At 41.0% G+C, this 26,283-nt stretch overlaps 1 protein-coding gene and 1 non-coding gene across 4 annotated transcripts in view; one reads left to right on the forward strand and one right to left on the reverse strand.

The window, feature by feature from the left end:
- The window catches only part of ADGRA3 (adhesion G protein-coupled receptor A3), a 124,659-nt gene that overhangs the window by 28,969 nt on the left and 69,407 nt on the right, over positions 1 to 26,283 (forward strand). For all 3 annotated transcript variants that reach the window (XR_009503333.1, XM_059923259.1, XM_059923258.1), the window contains exons 2-3: positions 2,551 to 2,622; positions 22,816 to 22,887. Coding sequence is in view for 2 of the 3 variants with exons in the window: in XM_059923259.1 (XP_059779242.1) it covers positions 2,551 to 2,622; positions 22,816 to 22,887 (144 nt within the window). In the remaining variant the exon portion in view is untranslated. The remainder of the gene's footprint in view (positions 1 to 2,550; positions 2,623 to 22,815; positions 22,888 to 26,283) is intronic.
- Positions 20,720 to 20,845, reverse strand: LOC132366806 (U6atac minor spliceosomal RNA). Its single transcript, XR_009503530.1, has one exon. It is a non-coding gene; the product is annotated as a U6atac minor spliceosomal RNA (small nuclear RNA).

A 26,283-nucleotide genomic window follows, 5' to 3' on the forward strand; every position in this document is an offset into this window, starting at 1 on the left:
CACTCTTTTTTAGATTCTTTGCCCATATAGGCCATTACAGAGTATTGGGTAGAGTTCCCTGTGCTATACAGTAGGTCCTTATTAGTTATCTATTTTATATATAGTAGTGTGTATGTGTCAATCCCAATCTCCCAATTTATCCCTCCCCCCTTCCCCCCAGCCCAGCATGTTTTTGATCACCATCCTTGCTTTAGTAACAGCTTGGAGAGAGAAGATACTACATAGTAATGTACTTTGATTGCCAGATACATCTTGATTTCAGAAACATTAAAATGAGGGAAGATGTGTGTCTTAGAACCAAGGAAATAGAAACTTAAACTTAATACTCACTGAATATGTTGGGCATTTTCTGCTTTCCTTCTAGAGTTATATGAGGTAGATACTGTTCTTCCCATTTATGAATGAGGAATTCTGTTACAGAGAAATGTGACTTGCCCAAGACTAGTGTAACTTGAAAGTGATAGAGCTGGCCTTCAAGCACAAGTATGCTTGACTTTAGAAGCCCCTAATCATCTCACCAAAATGCTGTGAAATGTTAACCTGCATTAGCGGGATTAAAAAAAAATTCCACTTAAAGCCAAAGAAAATCAGTCAGATGGCTGTTTTTGCTTGTTTTCATACACATAGTGGATTTTTTTTTTAAAAGAAAGATGAGAGTAGACAAAATGAAAATGAATACCTGAAATCTTATGACCCAGGGGTGTTCTCTGTTAACATTTGTTTATACAGTGTTGCACCGTCCCAGGTGGGGGGCAGCACTCAGCCTGTACGCAGCGTGAGGGTGCCCCTGAAGTTGCAACACTGCGTGGGATGGAGAATTTTCTGCTAAAATGCCAGTAAGAGGGGCTCTTGACCAACGTTGGTGTATATTGAAGAATGTGGGGTTTGGAGTGGAGCGTGCCGGGGTTCACGTCTGCCTCTGCCTCCGCTAGTGTGATCTTGGGCCATTAATTTAACTTTTCTATGCCTTGTTTTTTTCATTTACCTTATCTGGGTGTCATTCCCTCAAATAAGGTAGCTTTTGCATTTTCTCCTGTATGGAAATTCCCTGCATCGAACGAGTTCCGTTCCTAGAGTGCGTTGATAAGTCTAGTTTGTCCTTAATTCCAACAGAGTTAGCCTAGGTACCCAACTAACACAACTGGCTATATAGTACTGTACTGTAATAGGTTTATAATAGTTTTCACACAAATAATACATAAAAAACAAACACAAAAAATAAAACATTTTTAATCTTACAGCACAGTACCTTGAAAAGTACAGTAGTACAGGACAACAGCTGGCATACAGGGGCTGGCATCGAGTGAACAGGCAAGAAGAGTTACTGACTGGAGGAAGGAGAGGAGGTGGGAGATGGTAGAGCCGAAGGATCGTCAGCAATAGGAGACAGAGGGCAAGCTGCAATTTCACTCATGCCTAACATTGACGGCACAGGTTCTGGTTCCTTGCTGGATTCAGTTCTATCTACCCTCTTGAAAAACCGATCCAGTGATGTCTGGATAGTAGGTCTTTTTTTCTCTTCATAGATGACATGGTAGCACTGAATTGCATTCTGAATGGCTGCTGCAACCTTCGTGTACCGTTCTATGTTCGGGTCCTGTGCCTCAAAAACTAACAGTGTCTCCTGAAGTAAAGAAAATCTCCATGCCATTTCCTGTGTCGTGAATCTCTTCAGTTACTTCTTCTTCCTCTTGTCTCTCTTAGTCCTTTCTCTGGGCCTCCAGTTCCATCAGGTCTTCATTAAAAGCACAACCACTTGTGCAACACACGTGCACATCTTTGAAAGTTCACAACTTGAAGGTTCGTACGTAGGGGACTTACTGTGTTGGCATCCAAGCTGCAAAAGGAGCATAGTTACAAAGCCTTGAGAGGAAGCAAGGTCATGTACACATTGTCTGCTCTTAGGCAAGTCCTGCCAACTAGGACTTCTTTTAAATCTTTTTTTTGTTTCCAGTTCATTGTTTTTAAGAACATCATCCTAATACATGAGATGTAGTATTGTAATACAGCTACCTGTGTCTGTGAGTGTGTGCAAAAAGCATATTTTCACACAATACAGATTTGTATATGGTTAAGTTACAAGTAATATTCAGCATTATTGAAATGGTATCTAGAAGATACTGTTATTTCTTTTAAAGTCAGTATTTTGTAGAGCACTTGTTCTGCATTTTTCTATTGTTTCCAGTTTTTAAGTATTCAACTTACGTAAGTTGATTAATTATGTAAATGTACGTGGCATTCTTTATTTTTATACTGAACTTAGAGCTCTTTTGTGTTGACTTCTCTCCCTTTTTATTTCAAAATTTTTAGCTCAGTGTGACAGGAACAATTTAAGATGTGACAAGATGTGCAAGTTAGCTATTTTGGGTCGTTTCTCAGAGAAAGAAGCTCCCTTTTTTTTGTCAGGCATCTCAAAAATTCTTTGGGTAATAAATGACTTCTTAGAATTCCTCATGTTTAGATTTAAACATAAGCTAAATTACTTTGATATTGATGGTGTACATATATTAGGCAACTTACCTTTTTTTTTTTTTTTTTTGTCATTTTTAGGATTCTGAGTAACAATAAAATATCCGAGCTGAAGAATGGCTCATTTTCTGGGTTAAGTCTTCTTGAAAGATTGTGAGTATTCTTTTATTATCATCTCTTATTGGTATTTTATTTACTGCATTTTCATTGTAAGTCTGTTACTAAACTCTCAACTTTTCAAAATAAAAATTGAGTTTTCCCAATATTTTATTATAAAACATCTCAGAATTGCATTTTAAAAAACAATTCATTAAAGCAGAGAAGTGCAAACTTTCTGTAAAGGGCCAGATATTAAATAATTTAGGCCTTGTGGGCCATATGGTCTCCGTCACAGTGACCCAGTTATGCCAGTGTCTTGAGAATGCATACACGAATCAATGTGGATGTGACTTTATTTACAAAACAGGCCATGCATCATAGTTGGAGGACCAGTGGCTTTTAAAGCCTCAATGCTATTTTGAAATTCTGTCATAATGTGTATGCCTTATAAGATAGTCCAGTAGAATCAAAAAAAAAAACACATCTAGGAGAAGTACTTTTGGATAAACTTTGACTATTTTATTCAGCCGTCTTTGAATGTGATAATTCTGTTTTGCTTAATGAGGTCTAGTTTTGCTTCTGATAAAATGTGTGACAAGTAGCACTTAGTTTTTGCCTTGGTGAGTTTTTAATGGATTAAAAATGGATGTTTAATTGCTTGTGTGCTGAATGCTCTTCTAGGATCAAATTTCAAATTCACATGTTACTCATACACTTAGTATAACGTTTCGGATACATCAGGGAGCCAGTCACAGTGAGCGTCTCCATTTCTGCTGGATAACAGACTTTCCTCATTTTCTTAGTTCTCTTTTCTTCACTTTTTCTCCTTCTGTGTGCCTTTCCTTGACTCTTTCACTTAGTGTCTTCTGCCACAATTGATTCCCACAGGACTTTATTGCTTTGATCACAGATGTGTTATTTAAGCATGTAACATCCAAAGTTCTTCATCCTTTTATGTAGGTCTCTGTTCTTTTCATTAAGATCAAACATCTTTAAATTAGGTTTTTTGTATATATATATGTGTATATATATATGTGTGTGTGTGTGTGTGTGTGTATATGCATTTACATATACATATATAGCAATGCCTTCATGTATGCATATGTATACATATAACATGTGTATGTATACACGTGTGTACACACACACCTGTAAAATGATCTCGGCACAGCAGTGCTTAATTCTCAGATTTTTTTTTTTTTTGTTCTGTTTTCATTCAAGCCTCCATGTTCTGTTCCACATAGTCAATGTGCTTCAGAGGATGCTGGCTGCACCTCATTTCTAGGCCTTATTTTCATAGGATAGTCCACACACATTCCATGGTCACTGGTTCAGGAATGGGCATTTGACCCAGATTAATTGAGTTGAGATTTGCTTGGGGCTTTGAGGAGAGGAATTTCCTCACTTTCACCAGAAAAGATGCTCGTACTTCTGGTACAGAAGCCACGGTGCTGCGGGCTTGGGCCGGAGCCGACACACTGAGGAGTGTGGGGTGGGCCCATCAGGGTGAGCGTAGGGGGGCTGGCGGGACCTCGCCGGAGTAGGACTCCCTCTGGACTGTTAGAGTTGAATGAGGCAGCCTGTTCCTGTTTGGTTTTCTGTTCCTTGCAAGGAGAGTCATTGTGCCTGACAGATACCCTTAGCAGGTAGCACATTGTCAGGCTTTGAGTAGGTGCCCAGAATGATGGCAGGGTCAGTGCGGTTTGCCCTTTCCCAGGAAGGATGATAGGCACTCCTAGGTGTTAAGTGGTGTTTGCTGTGTTTAGAAACACAAGTTACTTTTGGCACCAGGATTGCTGTGGTGGTGCATGTACATCAGAAGTGTGGATAGCATAGCTAAAGTTCTGTGCTATGGTGGGAATTACCGTCCTTTTTTACATTTATTTTTTAATTTCCTTTGTCTTTGGCCTAATTTTTAGCCATTTGTTGAAAATAAATCCCTGTACATGTTAGAAACATTAGGTTGCCACCAACATATTAGATGATATTAAAATGTTGCTATTGTTTTCAGCCAGGGGGCTGTTTATACCAGAATCCCGGAACACCATCTCTCTTATATAGGGCTAGAGAGAAACACACACACATGTGTACAGGTATGCATGTATATATGTACATATATGTATATAATCTGCATATGTATATACATGTACATATACGTGTATATATATACACACACACACACACACTGGGGGACTTTGAAAGACTGTTATATTGATGGGGGCTTCAGCCTGAAATCCCAGCGATGACTCTGGGACTGGGCTTCCTCTGTTGGGGATCATCTTTACCTAAGCATGCCCTGTGCTTGGCATTTTCTATGTACACTTCCAAGCCTAGGCCCGAACCTTGGCCTTACCACTGCCGCGGAGGCGGGTCGCGCGTGCCCGGGGGCATGACTGCCTCACACAGTCTTTGCAGGAGAGCTGCCCACTTGAGACAGAAGGAGACAGGGATGGTAGAGCTAGGCTCCGACTGCAGTCTTGGAAGACTTGGCCCCGAGAAGGAAGGAGAGGGGCAAGCGTCCCAGAGGAAGCACCCCACCCACAGGGCCTTCCTCTGTGGGCGCTAGCCGGGTGGTGCGCCTTCCACCTCCACGTTCCTCCTGGGACCAGAGGCTGCAGAGGGCCCCGCGGCCTCTCGTGGAAATGCCCTTGGCCTTTGTTTCACTTGGTTTCCAGAGCACAAAGTAGACCAAAGAGAGCCCCTAGCCAGTTGCTTGACCCTTTTGTGGGAGTTCACTACCCAAGGCTGGCTGCCGGCTTCTAGACCTTCCCTAGCGCTGCCCCATTATTCCACCTGGGCTTGGAAGTAGGGTGTTGGTGCAGGGGCCTCGGAGAGGAAGGTGTGGAAGAAGACTGGGGGCTTTCCTTCCCCTAGGGCACAGCACCATCTTTTGTATTTATAGTTTCTACCATGTTGCTGCTTTCTGATTGGGTTTGCTAATTTTACAGCCTCTATACGTTTAGTACTTTCCATAGCAACTACTTGAACAATCTCTTCATTCCTACTTTCTGCTGTTTCCATAATTCTTCTCATTTTCCCTCTCTGCCTGGTTACCTAGCTTTCTAACCTGCCCTGTGTCTGTGTGCTGCTGTCCTCATCCTGCGACTGAACCCAAAGAATATCTCTTGTACCCTTCTGTGATCTTCATCCCTGTAAGATGCTTCTCATGAACTCCGGTTTGCTTCTGGCTCTTACACGATCAATAGTGTATCTAGGTGGCTTCTCTTCCAGGACTGCAGAGATTTTAGGACTTTGTGTCTGAAATAGAGCCCAAAACGATCTCTGTGAGTGTAATCGTTGTATTGGTTTGCTAGGGCTGCTGTAACGAGTACCCCAGACTGGGTGGCTTAAATAACAAACATTTGTTTCCTCACAGTTCTGGAGGCTGGAAGTTCAAGATCAAGGCCCTGGCAGAGTTGGTATTTTCTAAGGGCCGTGAGAGAAGGATCTGTTCCAGGCTTCTCTCCTTGGCTTATAGGTTGCCATCTGTTTTCCTCTGGTGTCTTCACGAAGTCTTCCCTATGTGTGTGTCTCCTAATCTCCCCTTCTTGTAAGGACACCAGTCATATTGGATTAAGGCCCACCTGTGTGACCTCATTTTAACTTAATTACCTCTTTAAAGACCCTGTCTCCAAATACAGTCACATTTTGAGATACTGGAGGTTATGACTTCAATATAAGACAGTTGGGGGGACACAGTTCAGCCTATGACAATGATGTAGCATTTTGATAGATTAACCGATGTGTATTTTTCCTGCCTGTTTCCTAATTACTCTACCTCAGGAGAAGGGATGACAAAACACAAAAAAGGACTCAGGTTTTGACCAGTGAGTTCCTGAAGTCCTACCCTAAAGGTAAAAAAGAGGTTTGAAGCAGATTAAAAAAAAAAAAAAAGAAAAAAGAAAAAAGAAAATTCCTCTTCACCTCAATACACCTTCTCTGGGCTAATTGGAGAGTTAGAGGGAGTATAGAAAGAGCTTACCTGTTGGTGGGTCCCCAGGAAAGGGCTCTGTCTTTGCTTGCCTTCCCATCCCTGCCTGGGATGAGGGGAGAGAGGGAAAAAGATCACATGAAAGCAATATAAGGTTCTGGATCCAAGGACAAGGGGCATCTGAGGCTTCTTTCCTGGGGAAGCAAAATCCCAATTTCGCAGGATTCCAGCATGATGTAAGAGCAGGAGAACTGGTCATGTGACCATTGAGGCGTATCGGCTAGGACCCTCTGTTAGAGTTTCCCAGGGGGGCAGCGGACTAGCCACTGGGGTTTGTTGGCAGAGAGAGAGAGAGAGTTCTTTCTACAGCAGCCTGCTGGTTTGCCAGGAAGTGCTTTAGAAGTGTCCTGAGCTGCTTTTGGGGAACCCAACTTAAGACATAGCTAGCCAAATAAATGACTTCATGTTTGTCTAATGACAGCATTTTCAAAATTTTCAAAGTCACCTGAAAACACTGTAGCGGACTTTATTCCTTCAACACTCGCCCTTCAGTGTCTCTCCCTAAGTCTTCCAAATGCAAAAGCTTTCTTTGCTCTTTCTGAGAGCTTTCTTTGCTCTATTGCTGGAACGAAAGCTGCCCCGCTCGCCCACCCCTGCCTCAGCAACCCTCAAACAGTGACTGAGAGCAGATGGTGGGTAACCACCCCAAGAGGAGCGACCCTGAGTGTGTTCTAGACTGCCTTCCGCAGGTGCCCAGGGGGCTGAGTATCAGTTGAGCACAGCAGAGATCGCCTCAACAATGCCCCCTTTATTGGTTCTCTTCTCTTTCTGGGCTCACTTCCCCACTTTCCTGTTAGCGTGTTCTGAGGTCCCTTCCCGAATAAAGCCACTTGCACTGACACCCTGCCTGGGAGAATTCTGCCTGAGAGACATAGCCAGCCAAATGTTTGCAGCCTGCTTTGGCTAGTTAGAGACCCCTGAAAATGAGAACAAACAAATCAAACAACTTAAAAATATGGCAGAAAGGGATGTGGTGTAAAAAGCAAGTGATAGGTCAAGAAATTATTCAGACTAGGGCCAAAACTTTAAAGCTCTGGCCTTAAAATTTCTGTAGCCAGGCCATGCAGAATAAGGGATAGGCTTAGTAGTGTGGGGTAGGGCACGTAGGGTAGAATAACAGGGCTGGCTGGGTTGAGCTAGCTAGCAGATAAGCCCTAGAGATTGAGTAAACTTGCAAGGCAAACTGTCCTGGCAGTTCTTTTGGGCTGAAGAATGGACTTCTTAAGAGGATTAATTTTCTCTTTTTTTTTCTTTTTTTTGGATGTATTAAGTGTTCCACAAAGTAAAACAGGTGCAGGTGGACACACTTCTACAGACTCCATCTAGAATGGATCGTTTTTCTTTAGGCTTACCGCTTTGTTCTTTTAAATGTTTGGTTTTCATTTGGGAGCTTGCTTGTTTTCCATCATTCGTATTGGGTTGGCCAAAAAGTTCCTTCGGTTTTAAAGTAAAACTAAAAGACACATTTTTTATTTTCACCAAGAACGTTATTGAACAATGTATTCACTGTTTTGTTCCACTACTTTCTGCCATTTTCCAGGCAACTTCATAATTCCATCTTCCCAAAACTTTTTATCTTTTTGAGCAAAGAACTGTTCAAGGTCCCTTTTACAGTCTTCCAGGGAATTGAAATTTTTTCCATTAAGAGAATTTTGTAAAGACCAAAATAAATGGAAATCCAAAGATGCAATGTCTGGAGAATATGGCGGAGGAATCAGAACTTCCCAGCCAAGCTGTAACAGCTTTTGCCTGGTCATCAGAGAAACGTGCAGCCTTGCGTTATCCTCATGGAAGATTATGCGTTTTCTATTGACTAATTCCGGACGCTTTTTGTCGAGTGCTACTTTCAGTTGGCCTAATTGGGAGCAGTACTTGTTGGAATTAATTGTTTGGTTTTCTGGAAGAAGCTCATCATAGAGAACTCCCTTCCAATCCCACCATATACACAACATCACCTTCTTTGGATGAAGACCAGCCTTTGGTGTGGTTGGTGGCAGTTCATTTCGCTTGCCCCACGATCTCTTCCGTTCCACATTATTGTACAGTATCCCCTTTTCATCGCCCATCACCATTTGTTTTAAAAATGGAACGTTTTCATTACATTTAAGTAGAGAATCGCATGCGGAAATACGCTCAAGAAGTTCTTTTTCGCTTAACTTATGTGGAACCCAAACATCAAATCGATTAACATAACCAGGCTGGTGCAAACGAATTTCAACACTTGATTTGGATATTTTGAGTATGTCAGCTATCTCCTGCATGGTATAACATTGATTGTTCTCAATTAATGTCTTGATTTGATCACTATCAACTTCAACTGGTCTACCTGACCGTGGAGCATCGTCCAGAGAGAAATCTCGAGCACAAAACTTTGCAGACCACTTTTGACATGTTTGATCAGTCACAGCACCATCTCCATACACTGCACAAATCTCTTTTTGTGTTTCAGTTACGTTTTACTTTTCTTGAAATAATAAAACAGTATGCCGAAAATGTTACTTTTTTTCTTCCATCTTCAATATTAAAATGGCTACACAAAAATTCACCAGTTTTGATAAGTTTTTATTTTAAACGCATGCTGATATGACAGCAGTCACGATACAATCTAACAAATTGTTTCTAATGAAGTTAAAGACAACTAAGCGCTACTAGAGCCATCTTACGGAAAAAACTGAATGAATCTTTTGGCCAACCCAATATTTGTTTTTGTCCCTTATAAGAAAGTAGCAGAGTGTGTGTGCTTTTTTTTTTTTCTTTTTTAGTAGGAATATTTGGATTGAGTTTTTCTTTAATTTAGGGTTTGAGGTTTTTATTTTTAGGACATAATACCTAAATCTTTATGACATCTTAGAAACTAGGTTATGGTCTGCCTTTTTTAAGGGTTAATTTGCATTCTTTTAAAAGTACGGGGGGGAGGAGAGAAGATGGCGGAAGAGTAAGACGCGGAGATCACCTTCCTTCCCACAGATACAGTAGAAATACATCTACACGTGGAACTGCTCCTACAGAACACCCACTGAACGCTGGCAGAAAACGTCAGACCTCCCAAAAGGCAAGAAACTCCCCCCGTACTTGGGTAGGGCAAAAGAAAAAAGAAATAACAGAGACAAAAGAATAGGGACGGCACCTGCACCAGTGGGAGGGAGCTGTGAAGGAGGAAAGATTTCCACGCACTAGGAAGCCCCTTCGCGGGCAGAGACTGCGGGTGGCAGAGGGGGGAAGCTTCGGAGCCACGGAGGAGAGCGCAGCCACAGGGGTGTGGAGGGCAAAGCCGAGAGATTCCCGCACGGAGGCTCGGCGCTGACCAGCACTCACCAGCCCGAGAGGCTTGTCTGCTCAGCCGCCGGGGTGGGCGGGGCTGGGAGCTGAGGCTCGGGCTTCGGTCGGATCGCAGGGAGAGGACTGGGGTTGGCGGCGTGAACACAGCCTGAAGGGGTTAGTGCACCACAGCTAGCCGGGAGGGAGTCCGGGAAAAAGTCTGCAGCTGCCAAAGAGGCAAGAGACTTTTTCTTGCCTCTTTGTTTCGCGGCGCGCAAGGAGAGGGGATTCAGAGCGCTGCCTAAACGAACTCCAGAGACTGGCGCGAGCCGCGGCTATCAGCGCGGACCCCAGAGATGGGCGTGAGACGCTGGGGCTGCTGCTGCCGCCTCCAAAAATCCTGTGTGCGAGCACAGGTCACTCTCCACACCGCCCCTCCCGGGAACCGGTGCAGCCCGCCACTGCCAGGCTCCAGTGATCCAGGGACAACTTCCCCGGGAGAACGCACTGCGCGCCTCAGGCTGGTGCAACGTCATGCCGGCCTCTGCAGCCGCAGGCTCGCCCCGCCTCCTCTGTACCCCTCCCTCCCCGTGGCCTGGTTTTTTCTCCCTTTTACTCTGAGCCGTGTGGACGAAAGGCTCTTGGTGCTTCAGCCAGGCATCAGGGCCGTACCTCGGAGGTGGGAGAGCCAACTTCAGGACACTGGTCCACAAGAGACCTCCCAGCTCCACGTAATACCAAACGGCAAAAATCTCTCAGAGATCTCCATCTCAACATCAAGACCCAGCATCACTCAATGACCAGCAAGCTACAGTGCTGAACACCCTATGCCAAACAACTAGCAAGACAGGAACACAGCCCCATCCATTAGCAGAGAGGCTGCCTAAAATCATAATAAGGCCACAGACACCCCAAAATACACCACCAGACGTGGATGTGCCCACCAGAAAGACAAGATCCAGCCTCATCCACCAGAGCTCAGGCACTAGTTCCCTCCACCAGGAAGCCTACACAACCCACTGAACCAACCTTAGCCACTGGGGACAGATACCAAAAACAACGGGAACTACGAACCTGCAACCTGTGATAAGGAGACCCCAAACACAGTAAGATAAGCAAAATGAGACGACAGAAAAACACACAGCAGATGAAGGAGCAGGGTCAAAACACACTAGACTTAACAAATGAAGAGGAAATAGGTAGTCTACCTGAAAAAGAATTCAGAATAATGATAGTAAGGATGATCCAAAATCTTGGAAATAGAATAGACAAAATGCAAGAAACATTTAACAAGGACGTAGAAGAACTAAAGAGGAACCAAGCAATGATGAAAAACACAATAAATGAAATTAAAAATACTCTAGATGGGATCAATAGCAGAATAACTGAGGCAGAAGAAAGGATAAGTGACCTGGAAGATAAAATGGTGGAAATAACTACTGCAGAGCAGGATAAAGAAAAAAGAATGAAAAGAACTGAGGACAGTCTCAGAGACCTCTGGGACAATATTAAACGCACCAACATTCGAATTATAGGGGTCCCAGAAGAAGAAGAGAAAACGAAAGGGACTGAGAAAATATTTGAAGAGATTATAGTTGAAAACTTCCCTAATATGGGAAAGGAAATAGTTAATCAAGTCCTGGAAGCACAGAGAGTCCCATCCAGGATAAACCCAAGGAGAAACACGCCAAGACACATATTAATCAAACTGTCAAAAATTAAATATAAGGAAAACATATTAAAGGCAGCAAGGGAAAAAAATAACACACAAGGGAATCCCCATAAGGTTAACATCTGATCTTTCAGCAGAAACTCTGCAAGCCAGAAGGGAGTGGCAGGATGTACTTAAAGGGATGAAGGAGAAAAACCTACAACCAAGATTACTCTACCCAGCAAGGATCTCATTCAGATGTGATGGAGAAATTAAAACCTTTACAGACAAGCAAAAGCTGAGAGAGTTCAGCACTACCAAACCAGCTTTACAACAAACGCTAAAGGAACTTCTCTAGGCAAGAAACACAAGAGAAGGAAAACACCTACAATAACAAACCCAAAATATTTAAGAAAATGGGAATAGGAACATACATATCGATAATTACCTTGAATGTAAATGGATTAAATGCTCCCACCAAAAGACACAGGCTGGCTGAATGGATACAAAAACAAGACCCATATATATGCTGTCTACAAGAGACCCACTTCAGACCTAGGGACACATACAGACTGAAAGTGAGGGGATGGAAAAAGATATTCCATGCAAATGCAAATCAGAAGAAAGCTGGAGTAGCAATTCTCATATCAGACAAAATAGACTTTAAAATAAAGACTATTACAAGAGACAAAGAAGGACACTATATAATGATCAAGGGAACGATCCAAGAGGAAGGTATAACAATTGTAAATATTTATGCACCAACATAGGAGCACCTCAATACATAAGGCAAATACTAACAGCCATAAAAGGGGAAATCGACAGCAACACAATCATAGTAGGGGACTTTAACACCCCACTTTCACCAATGGACAGATCATCCAAAATGAAAATAAATAAGGAAACACAAGCTTTAAATGATACATTAAACAAGATGGACTTAATTGATATTTATAGGACATTCCACCCAAAAACAACAGAATACACATTTTTCCCAAGTGCTCATGGAACATTCTCCAGGATAGATCATATCTTGGGTCACAAATCAAGCCTTGGTAAATTTAAGAAAATTGAAATCGTATCAAGTATCTTTTCCGACCACAACGCTATGAGACTAGATATCAATTACAGGAAAAGATCTGTAAAAAATACAAACACATGGAGGCTACACAATACACTACTTAATAACGAAGTGATCACTGAAGAAATCAAAGGGGAAATCAAAAAATACCTAGAAACAAATGACAATGGAGATACGACGACCCAAAACCTATGGGACGCAGCAAAAGCAGTGCTAAGAGGGAAGTTTATAGCAATACAAGCCTACCTCAAGAAACAGGAAACATCTCGAATAAACAACCTAACCTTGCACCTAAAGCAATTAGAGAAAGAAGAACAAAAAAACCCCAAAGCTAGCAGAAGGAAAGAAATTATAAAGATCAGGTCAGAAATAAATGAAAAAGAAATGAAGGAAACAATAGCAAAAATCAATGAAACTAAAAGCTGGTTCTTTGAGAAGATAAACAAAATTGATAAACCATTAGCCAGACTCATCAAGAGAAAAAGGGAGAAGACCCAGATCAATAGAATTAGAAATGAAAAAGGAGAAGTAACCACTGACACTGCAGAAATACAAAAGATCATGAGAGATTACTACAAGCAACTCTATGCCAATAAAATGGACAACCTGGAAGAAATGGACAGATTCTTAGAAATACACAAACTGCCGAGACTGAACCAGGAAGAAATAGAAAATATGAACAGACCAATCACAAGCACTGAAATTGAAACTGTGATTAAAAACCTTCCAACAAACAAAAGCCCAGGACCAGATGGCTTCACAGGTGAATTCTATCAAACATTTAGAGAAGAGCTAACACCTATCCTTCTCAAACTCTTCCAAAATATTGCAGAGGGAGGAACACTCCCAAACTCATTCTACGAGGCCACCATCACCCTGATACCAAAACCAGACAAAGATGTCACAAAGAAAGAAAACTACAGGCCAATATCACTGATGAACATAGATGCAAAAATCCTCAACAAAATACTAGCAAACAGAATCCAACAGCACCTTAAAAGGATCATACACCATGATCAAGTGGGGTTTATCCCAGGAATGCAAGGATTCTTCAATATACGCAAATCAATCCATGTGATACACCATATTAACAAATTGAAGGAGAAAAACCATATGATCATCTCCATAGATGCAGAGAAAGCTTTCGACAAAATTCAACACCCATTTATGATAAAAGCCCTGCAGAAAGTAGGCATAGAGGGAACTTTCCTCAACATAATAAAGGCCATATATGACAAACCCACAGCCAACATTGTCCTCAATGGTGAAAAACTGAAACCATTTCCACTAAGATCAGGAACAAGACAAGGTTGCCCACTCTCACCACTATTATTCAACATAGTTTTGGAAGTGTTAGCCACAGCAATCAGAGAAGACAAAGAAATAAAAGGAATCCAAATCGGAAAAGAAGAAGTAAAGCTGTCACTATTTGCAGATGACATGATACTATACATAGAGAATCCTAAAGATGCTACCAGAAAACTCCTAGAGCTTATCAATGAATTTGGTAAAGTAGCAGGATACAAAATTAATGCACAGAAATCTCTTGCATTTCTATACACTAATGACGAAAAATCTGAAAGTGAAATTAAGAAAACACTCCCGTTTACCATTGCAACAAAAAGAATAAAATATCTAGGAATAAACCTACCTAAGGAGACAAAAGACCTGTATGCAGAAAATTATAAGACACTGGTGAAAGAAATTAAAGATGATACAAATAGATGGAGAGATATACCATGTTCCTGGATTGGAAGAATCAACATTGTGAAAATGACTCTACTACCCAAAGCAATCTACAGATTCAATGCAATCCCTATCAAACTACCACTGGCATTTTTCACAGAACTAGAACAAAAAATTTCACAATTTGTATGGAAACACAAAAGACCCCGAATAGCCAAAGCAATCTTGAGAACGAAAAATGGAGCTGGGGGAATCAGGCTCCCTGACTTCAGACTATATTACAAAGCTTCAGTAATCAAGACAGTTTGGTACTGGCACAAAAACAGAAATATAGATCAATGGAACAGGATAGAAAGCCCAGAGATAAACCCATGCACATATGGTCACCTTATCTTTGATAAAGGAGGCAAGCATATACAGTGGAGAAAAGACAGCCTCTTCAATAAGTGGTGCTGGGAAAATTGGACAGGTACATGTAAAAGTATGAAATTAGAACACTCCCTGACACCATGCACAAAAATAAACTCAAAATGGATTAAAGACCTAAGTGTAAGACCAGACACTATCAAACTCTTAGAGGAAAACATAGGCAGAACACTCTATGACATACATCACAGCAAGATTCTTTTTGACCCAGCTCCCAGAGGAATGGAATTAAGAACACAAATAAACAAATGGGACCTAATGAAACTTAAAAGCTTTTGCACAGCAAAGGAAACCATAAACAAGACCAAAAGACAACCATCAGAATGGGAGAAAATATTGGCAAATGAAGCAACTGACAAAGGATTAATCTCCAAGATTTACAAGCAGCTCATGCAGCTCAATAACAAAAAAACGAACAACCCAATCCAAAAATGGGCAGAAGACCTAAATAGACATTTCTCCAAAGAAGATATACAGATGGCCTACAGACACATGAAAGAATGCTCAACATCATTAATCATTAGAGAAATGCAAATCAAAACTACAATGAGATATCATCTCACACCAGTCAGAATGGCCATCATCAAAAAATCTAGAAACAATAAATGCTGCAGAGGGTGTGGAGGAAAGGGAACACTCTTGCACTGTTGGTGGGAATGTAAATTGATACAGCCACTATGGAGAACAGTATGGAGGTTCCTTAAAAAACTACAAATAGAACTACCATACGACCCAGCAATCCCACTACTGGGCATATACCCTGAGAAAACCATAGTTCAAAAAGAGTCATGTACCAAAATGTTCATTGCAGCTCTATTTACAATAGCCAGGACATGGAAGCAACCTAAATGTCCATCGACAGATGAATGGATCAAGAAGATGTGGCACATATATACAATGGAATATTACTCAGCCATAAAAAGAAATGAAATGGAGGTATTTGTAATGAGGTGGATGGAGTTAGAGTCTGTCATACAGAATGAAGTAAGTCAGAAAGAGAAAAACAAATACAGTATGCTAACACATATATACGGAATCTAAGGGAAAAAAAAAAAAAAGGTCATGAAGAACCTAGTGGCAAGACGGGAATAAAGACACAGACCTACTAGAGAATGGACTTGAGGTTATGGGGAGGGGGTGGGGTGAGATGTGACAGGGTAAGAGAGTGTCATGGACATATATCCAGTACCAAATGTAAAATAGATAGCTAGTGAGAAGCAGCCGCATAGCACAGGGATATCAGCTCGGTGCTTTGTGACCACCTAGAGGGGTGGGATGGGGAGGGTGGGAGGGAGGGAGATGCAAGAGGGAAGAGAAATGGGAACATATTGTATATGTATAACTGATTCACTTTGTTATAAAGCAGAAGCTAACACACCATTGTAAGGCAATTATACTTCAATAAAGATGTTTAAAAATAAAAAAATAAAAAAAAAATAAAAGTACGTTCAGTGGATAATTGATGTAGTTTATTATATCATGTTAATTAAAACCATTAAAAAGGTAATTGGCCTAATATCAATGCTTGGTACAAATATTGCCTCAACCGTTATTAAGTCTTTCCTGAGTAGCTAATTTAAAATTGTTCAACAGGTATTTATTAATCGCCCACACTGTCCTAGGCTTGGGATTCATTAGTGAACACAACAAAGGTCCTGTCTTCATGGAGCTTCTGCTGCCATGGGGGAGAAACAGAATAGTAAACATAGCAAGCAGCTTTATAGCATAAGTACAGTTGCCTGGCCCCCCCGCCCAGGGTTCCACCTTCCATGGGTATGGAGGACCGACTGTACTATGCCGTTTTATACAAAGGACTTGAGCATCTGGATTTTGGTAACTGTGGGGGTCCTGGAACTGAGGGATGACCGTACTGTGGGTAAAGAAAACATGGAGTGGAGTTTGGGTGTGTCAGCACTGTGTGTGTATGCGAGTTTTGCATGGTGATAGTGCAGAGGCTTAGCGCAAATGATTGAGCCTGGAGTTACTTGGGGAAAGAACATTACAGGCAGAGGGATAGTAGGTGCAAAGGCTGTGCTGTGAAGCATGCTGCTTTTGTTTGAGGAACAGCAGGGAGACCCTAGTGAGGCCAGAGAGGTATGAGGGGTGAGGGGTAGATTGTAGAGGGCCCTGTAGATCACTGTAAGGACCTTGGCCTTTACTCTGAGCCACTGTGAGCAGAAGATGCTCTGGCTGCTGGAATGAGGGGTGAGGATAAGGGGGAAGTAGGGAGCTGTGTTAAATCTAAGATAATTTAAAGCCCATAATCTGTGTTTAGAGACCAGTGCCCTAGCCTGGACTGGTGGTTATCCAACTTGATGTGCATCAGAACCACTTGGGGGGCTTGATAAAGCACAGATTAGGGTTTCTGATACGGTATTGAACTTGGGCTATGCTGATTTTTGAGGTGGCTGTGAAATGTCCAGATGTAGATGTTGAATTAGATACCTGTGTATGCAATAGGGAACTCAGAGGAGTGGTAAGTTTGGGCTAGAGGTACAAATTTGAGTCCAGAGGCAAGGTAGTGATGAGATTGCCTCAGAGAAAGTATAGTGTATGAGGAGTGAGAGGTGAGTGTGGGTCAAGCCTCAGTTGTTGCTGATCAGATAAATAAGGTGAGAGGATCCTTTATTTAACAAATAGCCTTTGAGAGTTACTGTGTCTTAGGCATTGCTCAAGGGAACCACACGTGGTTTATAGTTTCTAACCTTGTCCATCAGTTCATCCATCCACTCATTTATCCTTCCTGTCTCCCACCTCCCTCTTCATTTTTTACTGTCATTCTTGGGTTGTGTTATATATTTGCCAGTATTTAGTGACACACCTCCCCTATATACTCTTAATTCCTGACTCTAGAATTGCTTAGTGGCCAATGTGTTTGACTTTCCAACCTTCATTCCACACGAAATGATGGCTCTAGGTCACCACAGCATCTCTTTCTCTAGGGATTGATAGAGGCATTGCCAATAAGAGATGAGGAGTAGTTAGCTGTGAGGCTTGGAGAAAGATTTCTTGGCTCCTAAGGAGATACAAGGAGAGTGTCCATTCTTTTTCATGACTCTGCGCTTGGAGGTGATTTCTGGACCTGGATGTCACACCCTGATTAAGGGTCAGCCTGGAGGCAAACTTGACATTCTGAGAAGGGTGGATCTGAGAGATGGATGGAACCACCCATTTAAGCTGCTCTACTTGTTGATTTCTTGTAATGCCTGAGAATTATTTTTTTATTGTTAAAGCCTTTTGAAGTAAAGGTTTCTTATACTTGCAGCTAAAAAGCATCTTATCTGATACACCTTGCATTCTTTCCTAAAGGACTTAGCTCTTTTAACAACAGTTAAGATATTCCTTTAATTTTGTTTAAGCAATTCTTGCACGCCTTTTCATTTATATTTTAATGATGCAACATATTCAGATTTAGCCATAGATCCTAAAGTTAGACTCGTGTTCACTAGGGAAGCTGTGGGTTGGTGAAGGGAAGTGGGAGATGTTAAAGAATCTGACTATAAATATCTTTTGGCAATACCTGATTAATATGGCTATTATTAAATATTATATAATATGTCAAGGATTCTTTATTATTGAAGAAAAAGTGTATCTTTAAATCATATTATAGTCCTCGGTTATTCATGAGAGGTATTTTGTAGAAACACATGCAGTACATCACTGACCACAAATTTATGTACTGCTTTAGCTAAATCACTTCCTGTTGTAGATACTGTTTAAAATCTGAAAAGGGAAACATATGTTTTTAAAAAATGGAACTGACATTATATATTTCTTTTTGCAGCACTTTTTTGCTTGTGTAATATAGGTCAAAAACATATTGATTGAATTTTCTCCTAAAATCATCTTATCTCTTTCAGGTATAGGATTGGGGTTGGTTGGGGAGGGGGGATGGGAACTAATAAGTTGGGCCTGATGATTAGTTGTAATTCCTGGGACTTAAAAAATTATTTTTGTTCCCAACTTTTTAATTAAAATTTTCAACTTACAGAAAAATTGAAAGAACAATCTCCCATAGTAATCTCCCATATCACCAATTTACTTACCCAGTAATTAGTAACAACATGCCATTACTTTTTTTCCTTTATATTGGAAATGCCTACATATACACGTTTTCTGAATTATTTGAAGGTCAATTGCATCATGACCCTCTACCTTTACTGAGAAATGTTAAGTGGTTATGAATGAGATGCAGCAGTCTCTACCTTGTCTGACTATTAATATCCTAATAATTCTGTGGCTAACTCTAATTTACTAAAAAGATTTTTATCGTTAAGGTCAGGTAATGTAATTCTGTTTCTCAGCCATGGTTTACTTTTTCATCCACTTATCATCTGTCTAAGCTCATTCTGGCTGCTGTAATAAGATACCATAAGCTGGGTGGCTTATAAAACAACAAAAATTTATTTCTCACGGTTCTGGAGGCTGGGAAGTCCAAGATCAAGGCACCAGCCGATTCGGTGTCTGGTGAGGGCCCACTTCCCAGTTGGCTGTCTTTTTGCTGCAGCCTCACTCACCTGGCGGAAGGGGACATATGTAGGAGCTCTCTGGGTCTCTTTTACAAAAGCGTTAACCTCATTCATGAAGTCTCTGCTCTCATGACCTGTTCACCTCCCAAAGGCCCCATCTTTGTGGAACATAAAATCTGAGTTTGGGTCAATGAAATACTAATTTAGTAATGGTAATCAGAGCATAGATTTTATACTATGTTTAATAGTCATTGCCTTTATTTAAAGAATTTCAAGGTACCCGAGGGTTCAGTTTTATTTAGAAGAACCTGGCTCTGATTTGGAGGATCGGGAGTGGGATTGCAATTCTGCATCCAGCTAGGGAAGAATGCCTGATATGTTAGGATGGGAGTGAGACATGGAAAAGGCAGGACAGGGTTTGCTGGTGGGCATGACGTTTACGTGCACAGGATTCACTGGTTGTGGTTGTGCTTCCAGAGGAGAATTCTCGAGAATTTCTGGTCAACCTGTATCACCTTGTATGAAACAGCATGGATAGTGCTGGAAGCCACGGTTGATGGCACATCGAGAGTGCTGGGTTTACAGCAGTGACTTACCAGCATTGTGAGGAGCAGAGGGCCAGTTTCATCAGGATGCTTTTGTGAAATTGCCAGGAAACCTGTCCAGAAACCAACCCTAACTTTGTAGCTTGTCTGTATTAGTTAGATATAGTTAGAATGAGCCATTAGAAAAAAATAGCAAGTAATGAAGCAGGCCATACAATGGTTAGTTTTCATTAGCTGGTGTCAGTAAAATTGAATGTGCCTCCCTCATTATTGGGAGGAAACATGTGGATCTGTGCTCACTGCAGTAAGCCTTCCTCAGTGTCCTTTTCTTAAGCACAAGTAGACAAGTTGGATGCTTGAGAAAGCAAACTGAGGATTTGCTATTGAGAATTTAGGCTGCTTCTCACAGGCTAGAATGGCCATGATGGTGCAATAATTATAAAAGATCCTGAGACACATCACCTCAGTGTTGTGATAACAGGCGGCACCAGTGGTCCAGGATCTACTTTCAGAAAGGCCTTTTAATTCTCAATTTAAGTGAGGGACTAAAGAACCCGGGGAGGTACCTGCCACCCTGGGTTTGCATTGCGCTTTGCTCTGCATTTCTTTTTTTTTTAACATCTTTATTGGGGTATAATTGCTTTACAATGGTGTGTTAGTTTCTGCTTTATAACAAAGTGAATCAGCTATACATATACATATATCCCCATATCTCCTCCCTCTTGCGTCTCCCTCCCACCCTCCCTATCCCACCCCTCTAGGTGGTCACAAAGCACCGAGCTGATCTCCCTGTGCTATGCGGCTGCTTCCCACTTAACTATCTGTTTTACATTTGGTAGTGTATATGCCACTCTCTCACTTCGTCCCAGCTTACCCTTCCCCCTCCCCGTATCCTCAAGTCCATTCTCTAGTAGGTCTGCGTCTTTATTCCCGTCTTGCCCCTAGGTTCTTCATGACCTTTTTTTTTTTTTTTTAAGATTCCATATATATGTGTTAGCATACGGTATTTGTTTTTCTCTCTCCGACTTACTTCACTCTGTATGACAAAAACAGTGGTTAGATGCCACGAAGTAGGTGGCAGTGCCTTAACCGTATGCATGTTGTCAGGCCCGAAGGCCTCTTCCATCCTTGTCAAGGGGAGTGCTAACCTTCTCTCCTTTCACACAACACTGCTCTGCATTTCTGTATTGTTTCACCAACTCCATGTGTATCCCTAAGCTGAATAATTATGAGGACAATGATGGATAATTACGAGGATTGGCGTCAGAAGCTCACACACGGAGGAGGCAATGTTGCCATTGTTCCGGAAAGACTCCCAGAAGAAGAGAAATTGGAAAGAGTTTCTGTTCACAGTCTGACCTGAGGCATTCTGAGAGATGACCAGAGGCCACTCAAGCCTCCATTGGGCAAGGTTACGAGTGAGTCCTGATGAATGGGCCTACGTTGGGTGTCTAGCAGAGCTGAACTGTGGGTCAGCCACTGGCAGGCGTGTGGGAAGTGGGCTCCTGTTCTGCTTCTTTCTCAGCACTCCTGTGGCTGATGGTCAGCTCTCTACAGAGGTTAGCTGGACGCTTGTATGGGGCAACTGGGGAGTCTCAGCGGAGCCCAGGCACCCAGAGGACAGCAGCGCCTTAGCAGGTGGTCCACATCCACCCTGGAGGAGGGATCTGGCTGTGACGCTCACTGGTGCCCCCAGTGGTAGTGTGCTGGCATGGGGGAGCTGAGCCCTGGAGAAGAATGGGGGTACAGAAGACACCCCACCCCATCCGAGGCTCTGCTGTCCGTGGTTTCATTTACCTATGGTTAACCACAGTCAGAGAATATTAAACAGAAAATTCCAGAAATAAACAATTCCTACGTTTTAAATTACACACTCTTCCGAGTAGTGTGATGAAATCTTGCGCCATCCCACCCAGGATGTGAATCAACCCTTTGTCCAGCATATCCTGCCCATGAGTCACTTAGTAGCTATCCCGGGTATCAGATCCACTGTTGAGGTTTCACAGTGCTTGTGTTCAAGTCACCCTTGTTTTACTTAATAACGTCCCCAAAGCATGAGAATACTGATGCTGGCAGTTTGGATGTGCTAAAGAGAAGCTGTAAGGTGCTTCCTTTAAGTAAAAAGGTGAAAGTTCTTGACTTTAATAAGGAGAGGAAAAAAATTGTATGCTGAGGTTGATTAGATTCATGGTAAGAATGAATCTTCTCTCCTTGAAATTGTGAAAAGGGAAGAAAATTTGTACTAGTTTTGTTGTCATACCTCACTTGGCAAAAGTTTTGGCCACAGTGTGTATTAAGCCCTTAGTTAAGATGGAAAAGGCAATACATTTATATAATAAGATACTTTGAGAGAGCGAGAGAGACCAATTTTATATAACTTTTATTATAACGTATTGTTATAATTGTTCTATTTAATTAGTTGTTGATCTCTTACTGTGCCTAATTTATAAATTAAACTTTACCATAGGTATGTATACGGAAAAAAACATAGTATATGTAGGGTTTGGTACTATTTTCAGTTTGAGGCATCCACTGGGGGTCTTGGAATGTATCCCCCGTGGATAAGCAGGGGACTGCTGTCAGTTGTGACTGCTATCAGATGCCATTGTATAGGGAGCTGGTGGATCATTGCTTTGAGATGTATTTTGTGAATTAACATGTTGTTTTATAGAAAACCTAGCCATGGAAGCCTGGGGAGGAAAAAATATGAACAACCAAATGACATGAATTTTAGAGTGTATATTTTTGAAAATGGTTTAAAAAATTTAATTATGCTTGTGACAAATATAGTCTGATTTATTTTGATAACTGAAGTGTAGCATACTAAGGAAGAGATTGTAGAAATAATGTGTAAGATTGTAGTTTAGTCATAACTTTGAATTGGAATAATATTAGGACACAAATCTTTTTGACATATACCTTTATTCTTATATTGACCAAAACAGTGGCTTCAGAACCAGACTTCTTGATTTTGAATTCTGGCTCTACTGCTGGGGTGATTTTGGCTTAACCTTTTTGGCTTCAGTTTCCTCCCATTATTATTATTGTTATCGTTGTTTTCTGTATAGCAGATAGGTGCAGTTGCCTAAATATTTCTTACAGTGTCAAGATGTAAATAACTTTTATTTTATTTTTAACAGGGACCTCCGAAACAATCTTATTAGTAGTATAGATCCAGGTGCCTTTTGGGGACTGTCATCGCTAAAAAGATTGTAAGTGTTTAAATTGCTGACTTATGAGTTTGAACCGTTATAAGTAACTGTTAACCTACTTTAAACTTTAACACGATAAAAAAGTGGCTTTTTAATAATTTTTAGAAGTTCATCTAGCCAGGTCCTAGATAGAGAAACAGAGTGTTTAGTGTAAGTAGCTTAGAAGGCAGTTTATTTATACAGTAATTTGATTTGTTTGGTGATAGATGGTTGCATCCCTCTTACGGTAATAAAATCATGATGGTTGGCTTTGCCAGCTGCCATAATCTGTAGATGATTTTCAAGTTATGAATACATTTAAACAATCTATTGTAAATGCCCTAAAAATTGAGGCCCCTTTCTATTAACGATTTAAAATCTTGCCATTTTTCCATATATTTTCTCTATGTATTATCATTTCAAAACCTAAAGACCAGTTTTTATTATTTCTGAAGCTAAACACCCCTGCTCCCCTTACTGTGCCCATGTCACGGTTGCTGTGTGAACATGCTCATATATGAGAGGTCACCCTATGCTCAAGCCACGTGGACTGTCCCACCCCCCTTTATTCCTTCTAAATGCATTTACTAAGTGCGGGCTACTTACTATGCTCTGACTTCTCTGGAAGAGCTCACAGACTCTTGGGGGCAAATAGATAATGCAAATACATCCTAAATAATAATGATAGTAATCTGCCAGGGAAAGGAGGGGGGACCACCTTAGAGGGGAATGACCTGCCATGAGAGTGGCCAGCTGTTAGATTTGACCTTGCCCCTGAGGGGTGAATACATATTGAAGAATAACAGAATGAGCATCCTAAGCAGAGTGGACATCAGTGTGAAAGAACATGTCCTTTGGCCAGAGCTTCAAGTAGAAAGGGGGAAAAGAACGTTGGGAGGTAAGGCTGGTCAGGGAGGAACTAGGCTTTTGATGCTCTCCTGCCATGTTGAAGAATTTGGAATCTATATGTTAGACAGTAGGGACTGGCAGAGCTTTTTCATTGTGGCGTTGACGTGATGAGATTTGTGGTGTCAGAGTTGCAGTGGATCAAGCTGGGTTCAGAGTTCAGTAAAAGTATTGAATTGTATCAACCAGGTATAGCCATGTAATTGAAGTGGGAAGACAGAGATCAGCATCAATTCAGTTACAAAAAAATTCATTGATTCTATCCTGTGTGCCCAGTAGTGAGCTAGGCTCTAGAGATACAAAGGTAACTCAGGAACTGCTTGGAAGGTTTGCAGTTCAGTGGAATTGTATATACCGACCAAGAACCTGAATATGGAATTGGAATATACTTCCGGAGGGAAGGAACAGTAGCTGGAGTTCAGCTGCTAAGAGTCTTTGAAGCTGTTAGGACTCAGCCATACTGACACAGGCAGGGGCACGGAACACGGCCATCAATAGGCTACGTGCATCTCCAGAAACAGTCATTAGGGAGTGGAGGGGCAGCAGCTAACTGAGCTCGATGTATAACAATGAGTCATTTTCTTGTTTCTTACTGGGGCAAACTGACATCATGTTTGGAAGGAATGTGAGTCCTCGTGTGGGGAGCAGGAGTGTAGGTGCTAGACCTACCCTATCAAACTCTGGGGCTGAGGCTAAACCACCTTTGTTTCCACAGTCCCTCCTAGTGATTTTGATGCTCAAGTTAGAGAACTTCTAGAATATTTTTCCTTCCAACTCGTTTTTCCAAAAGGAGGGAGGGGTGTGGCATCATATGGCCAGACAAGTCCACTCATTCTCTCCTTCTGTGATCCACACGACTGTGTTCTGTTTTCTGGTAATAGGGAGATTAATACTGATTAAACCTCCATGTCAAGGTAGAGATTGAATGAAACTTGACTGTTAATAAAAAGCAGGTTCATCAGGATGTTTCAAGGATACTATAGAATATCTTAGGTTCTCCATCCAGTTCTTTATCCTTCAGTGAATAATTTTTCAAGTACTGCTTTCCAAAATAAATAAATATAATTCTTGTTCAGTAGCACTTAACTTAATTACTATTATTGTCCCAGATGTTGCCTTAGCATTTTTTCATTGCATTACACATTAAGTAGTCTCTTGTGTTCTTGCCTAGGAAGGTAATTGTCATTTATAATGTTCTTCCCACTAGAACATGCATTCTTAATTCCAAACAGCTAACTTGTAATTGAACTTACGGTATACAGCTTGTAAGCTGAGAGAGTCCTATACGTAAACTCAATGAGATATAAAGATATTCTGCTAGTTGCTTCTAGATTACAGGCAGTTTTTCTTATGAGGCCTTAAATCATTCATTCATTTCAATTGTGCATCTCACTCGGCAGCCACATGTAAAGTATTTTTGTAAGTGTCCCATGCCTTTGCCTTTATTTTATAGATAATTTGGATCAGGAAGATTAAGTGGCTTTCTGAAGAATAAACTACCAGAAGTAGGTAAAACCTAGACCCATTCAGTTTCTCCTTTGCTTTATCAACAAATTCAAGCTGATTCTCAATTCAAATGAAAACCCATTACCAATACCTAAATTCCATTTTAAATAGGTATAGCTGTAATGAAATTGTTTCCCAAAGAATCAGTGGTAGTTACACCATTTAAAGCTCAGAATTGAGACAAGATAATGAATAGAGCACAGAAATGCTTGTTTAAGCAACACTTCACAAGATGATGCCTAATTTTCTTAAACAGTAAAACCCAGAAATAGAGGAAAATCAGCTGGAATTTAAAAAAAGTCCCACACGATTAAATACTTAGCGTTAATATTCTGAGGAGCTGGAGCACAGCGAATGCAGATAAAGACTTGCATTGCTTAAGATTTTTTTTTTTAATCAAAGGTTTCCATAAGAAAGGGAAGGCAGTGCTATGAAATTTTTGAAAGCCAGGATTACCTAAACTAGCTTTTGAAATATCTAGAGGAAAAAGTTAATGAGTAGGTACCGGATTCAAATACAAAGTCTTTGTAATTTCTATCAGACTAATACATTTTTTTTCCCATTACCAGGTATACAATTTAGAATCTGACAGTTTTAATTTAGAGGTGGGTGGTACAAGTCTCTAAAGAGTAACTCAGAGTGAAATTCAAAGAATATATGCTTTTCTATTACAGAGAATAATATGGGCATTGAAGAAAATATGATAAAAATATTTTTTAAATTTGGTTTAGAAAGTTTGTTTTAGTTCTTTTATTGAAATTCAAAATGATCAATAATTCCAAATCTAACAACTGAGAAAAATTAAGATTAATTGTTTTAGGGCTTTCATACTAAATCCACTGATGGAAAATGTTGCAAGCCATGCTGTCTCATTTGAAGAAATTCTCAGTTATCTCCCAATTAAAATGTAATCTGATTGAAATGTAAAATTGTTCCCTGTGCTTGGTGTGAAGAAAAATAGTGTAGAAAGATAGAACAAAATACTTACTAAAATTATCACACAGA

This window comes from Balaenoptera ricei, chromosome 5 (genome assembly GCF_028023285.1).
Source record: "Balaenoptera ricei isolate mBalRic1 chromosome 5, mBalRic1.hap2, whole genome shotgun sequence".
Lineage (NCBI taxonomy): Eukaryota > Metazoa > Chordata > Mammalia > Artiodactyla > Balaenopteridae > Balaenoptera > Balaenoptera ricei.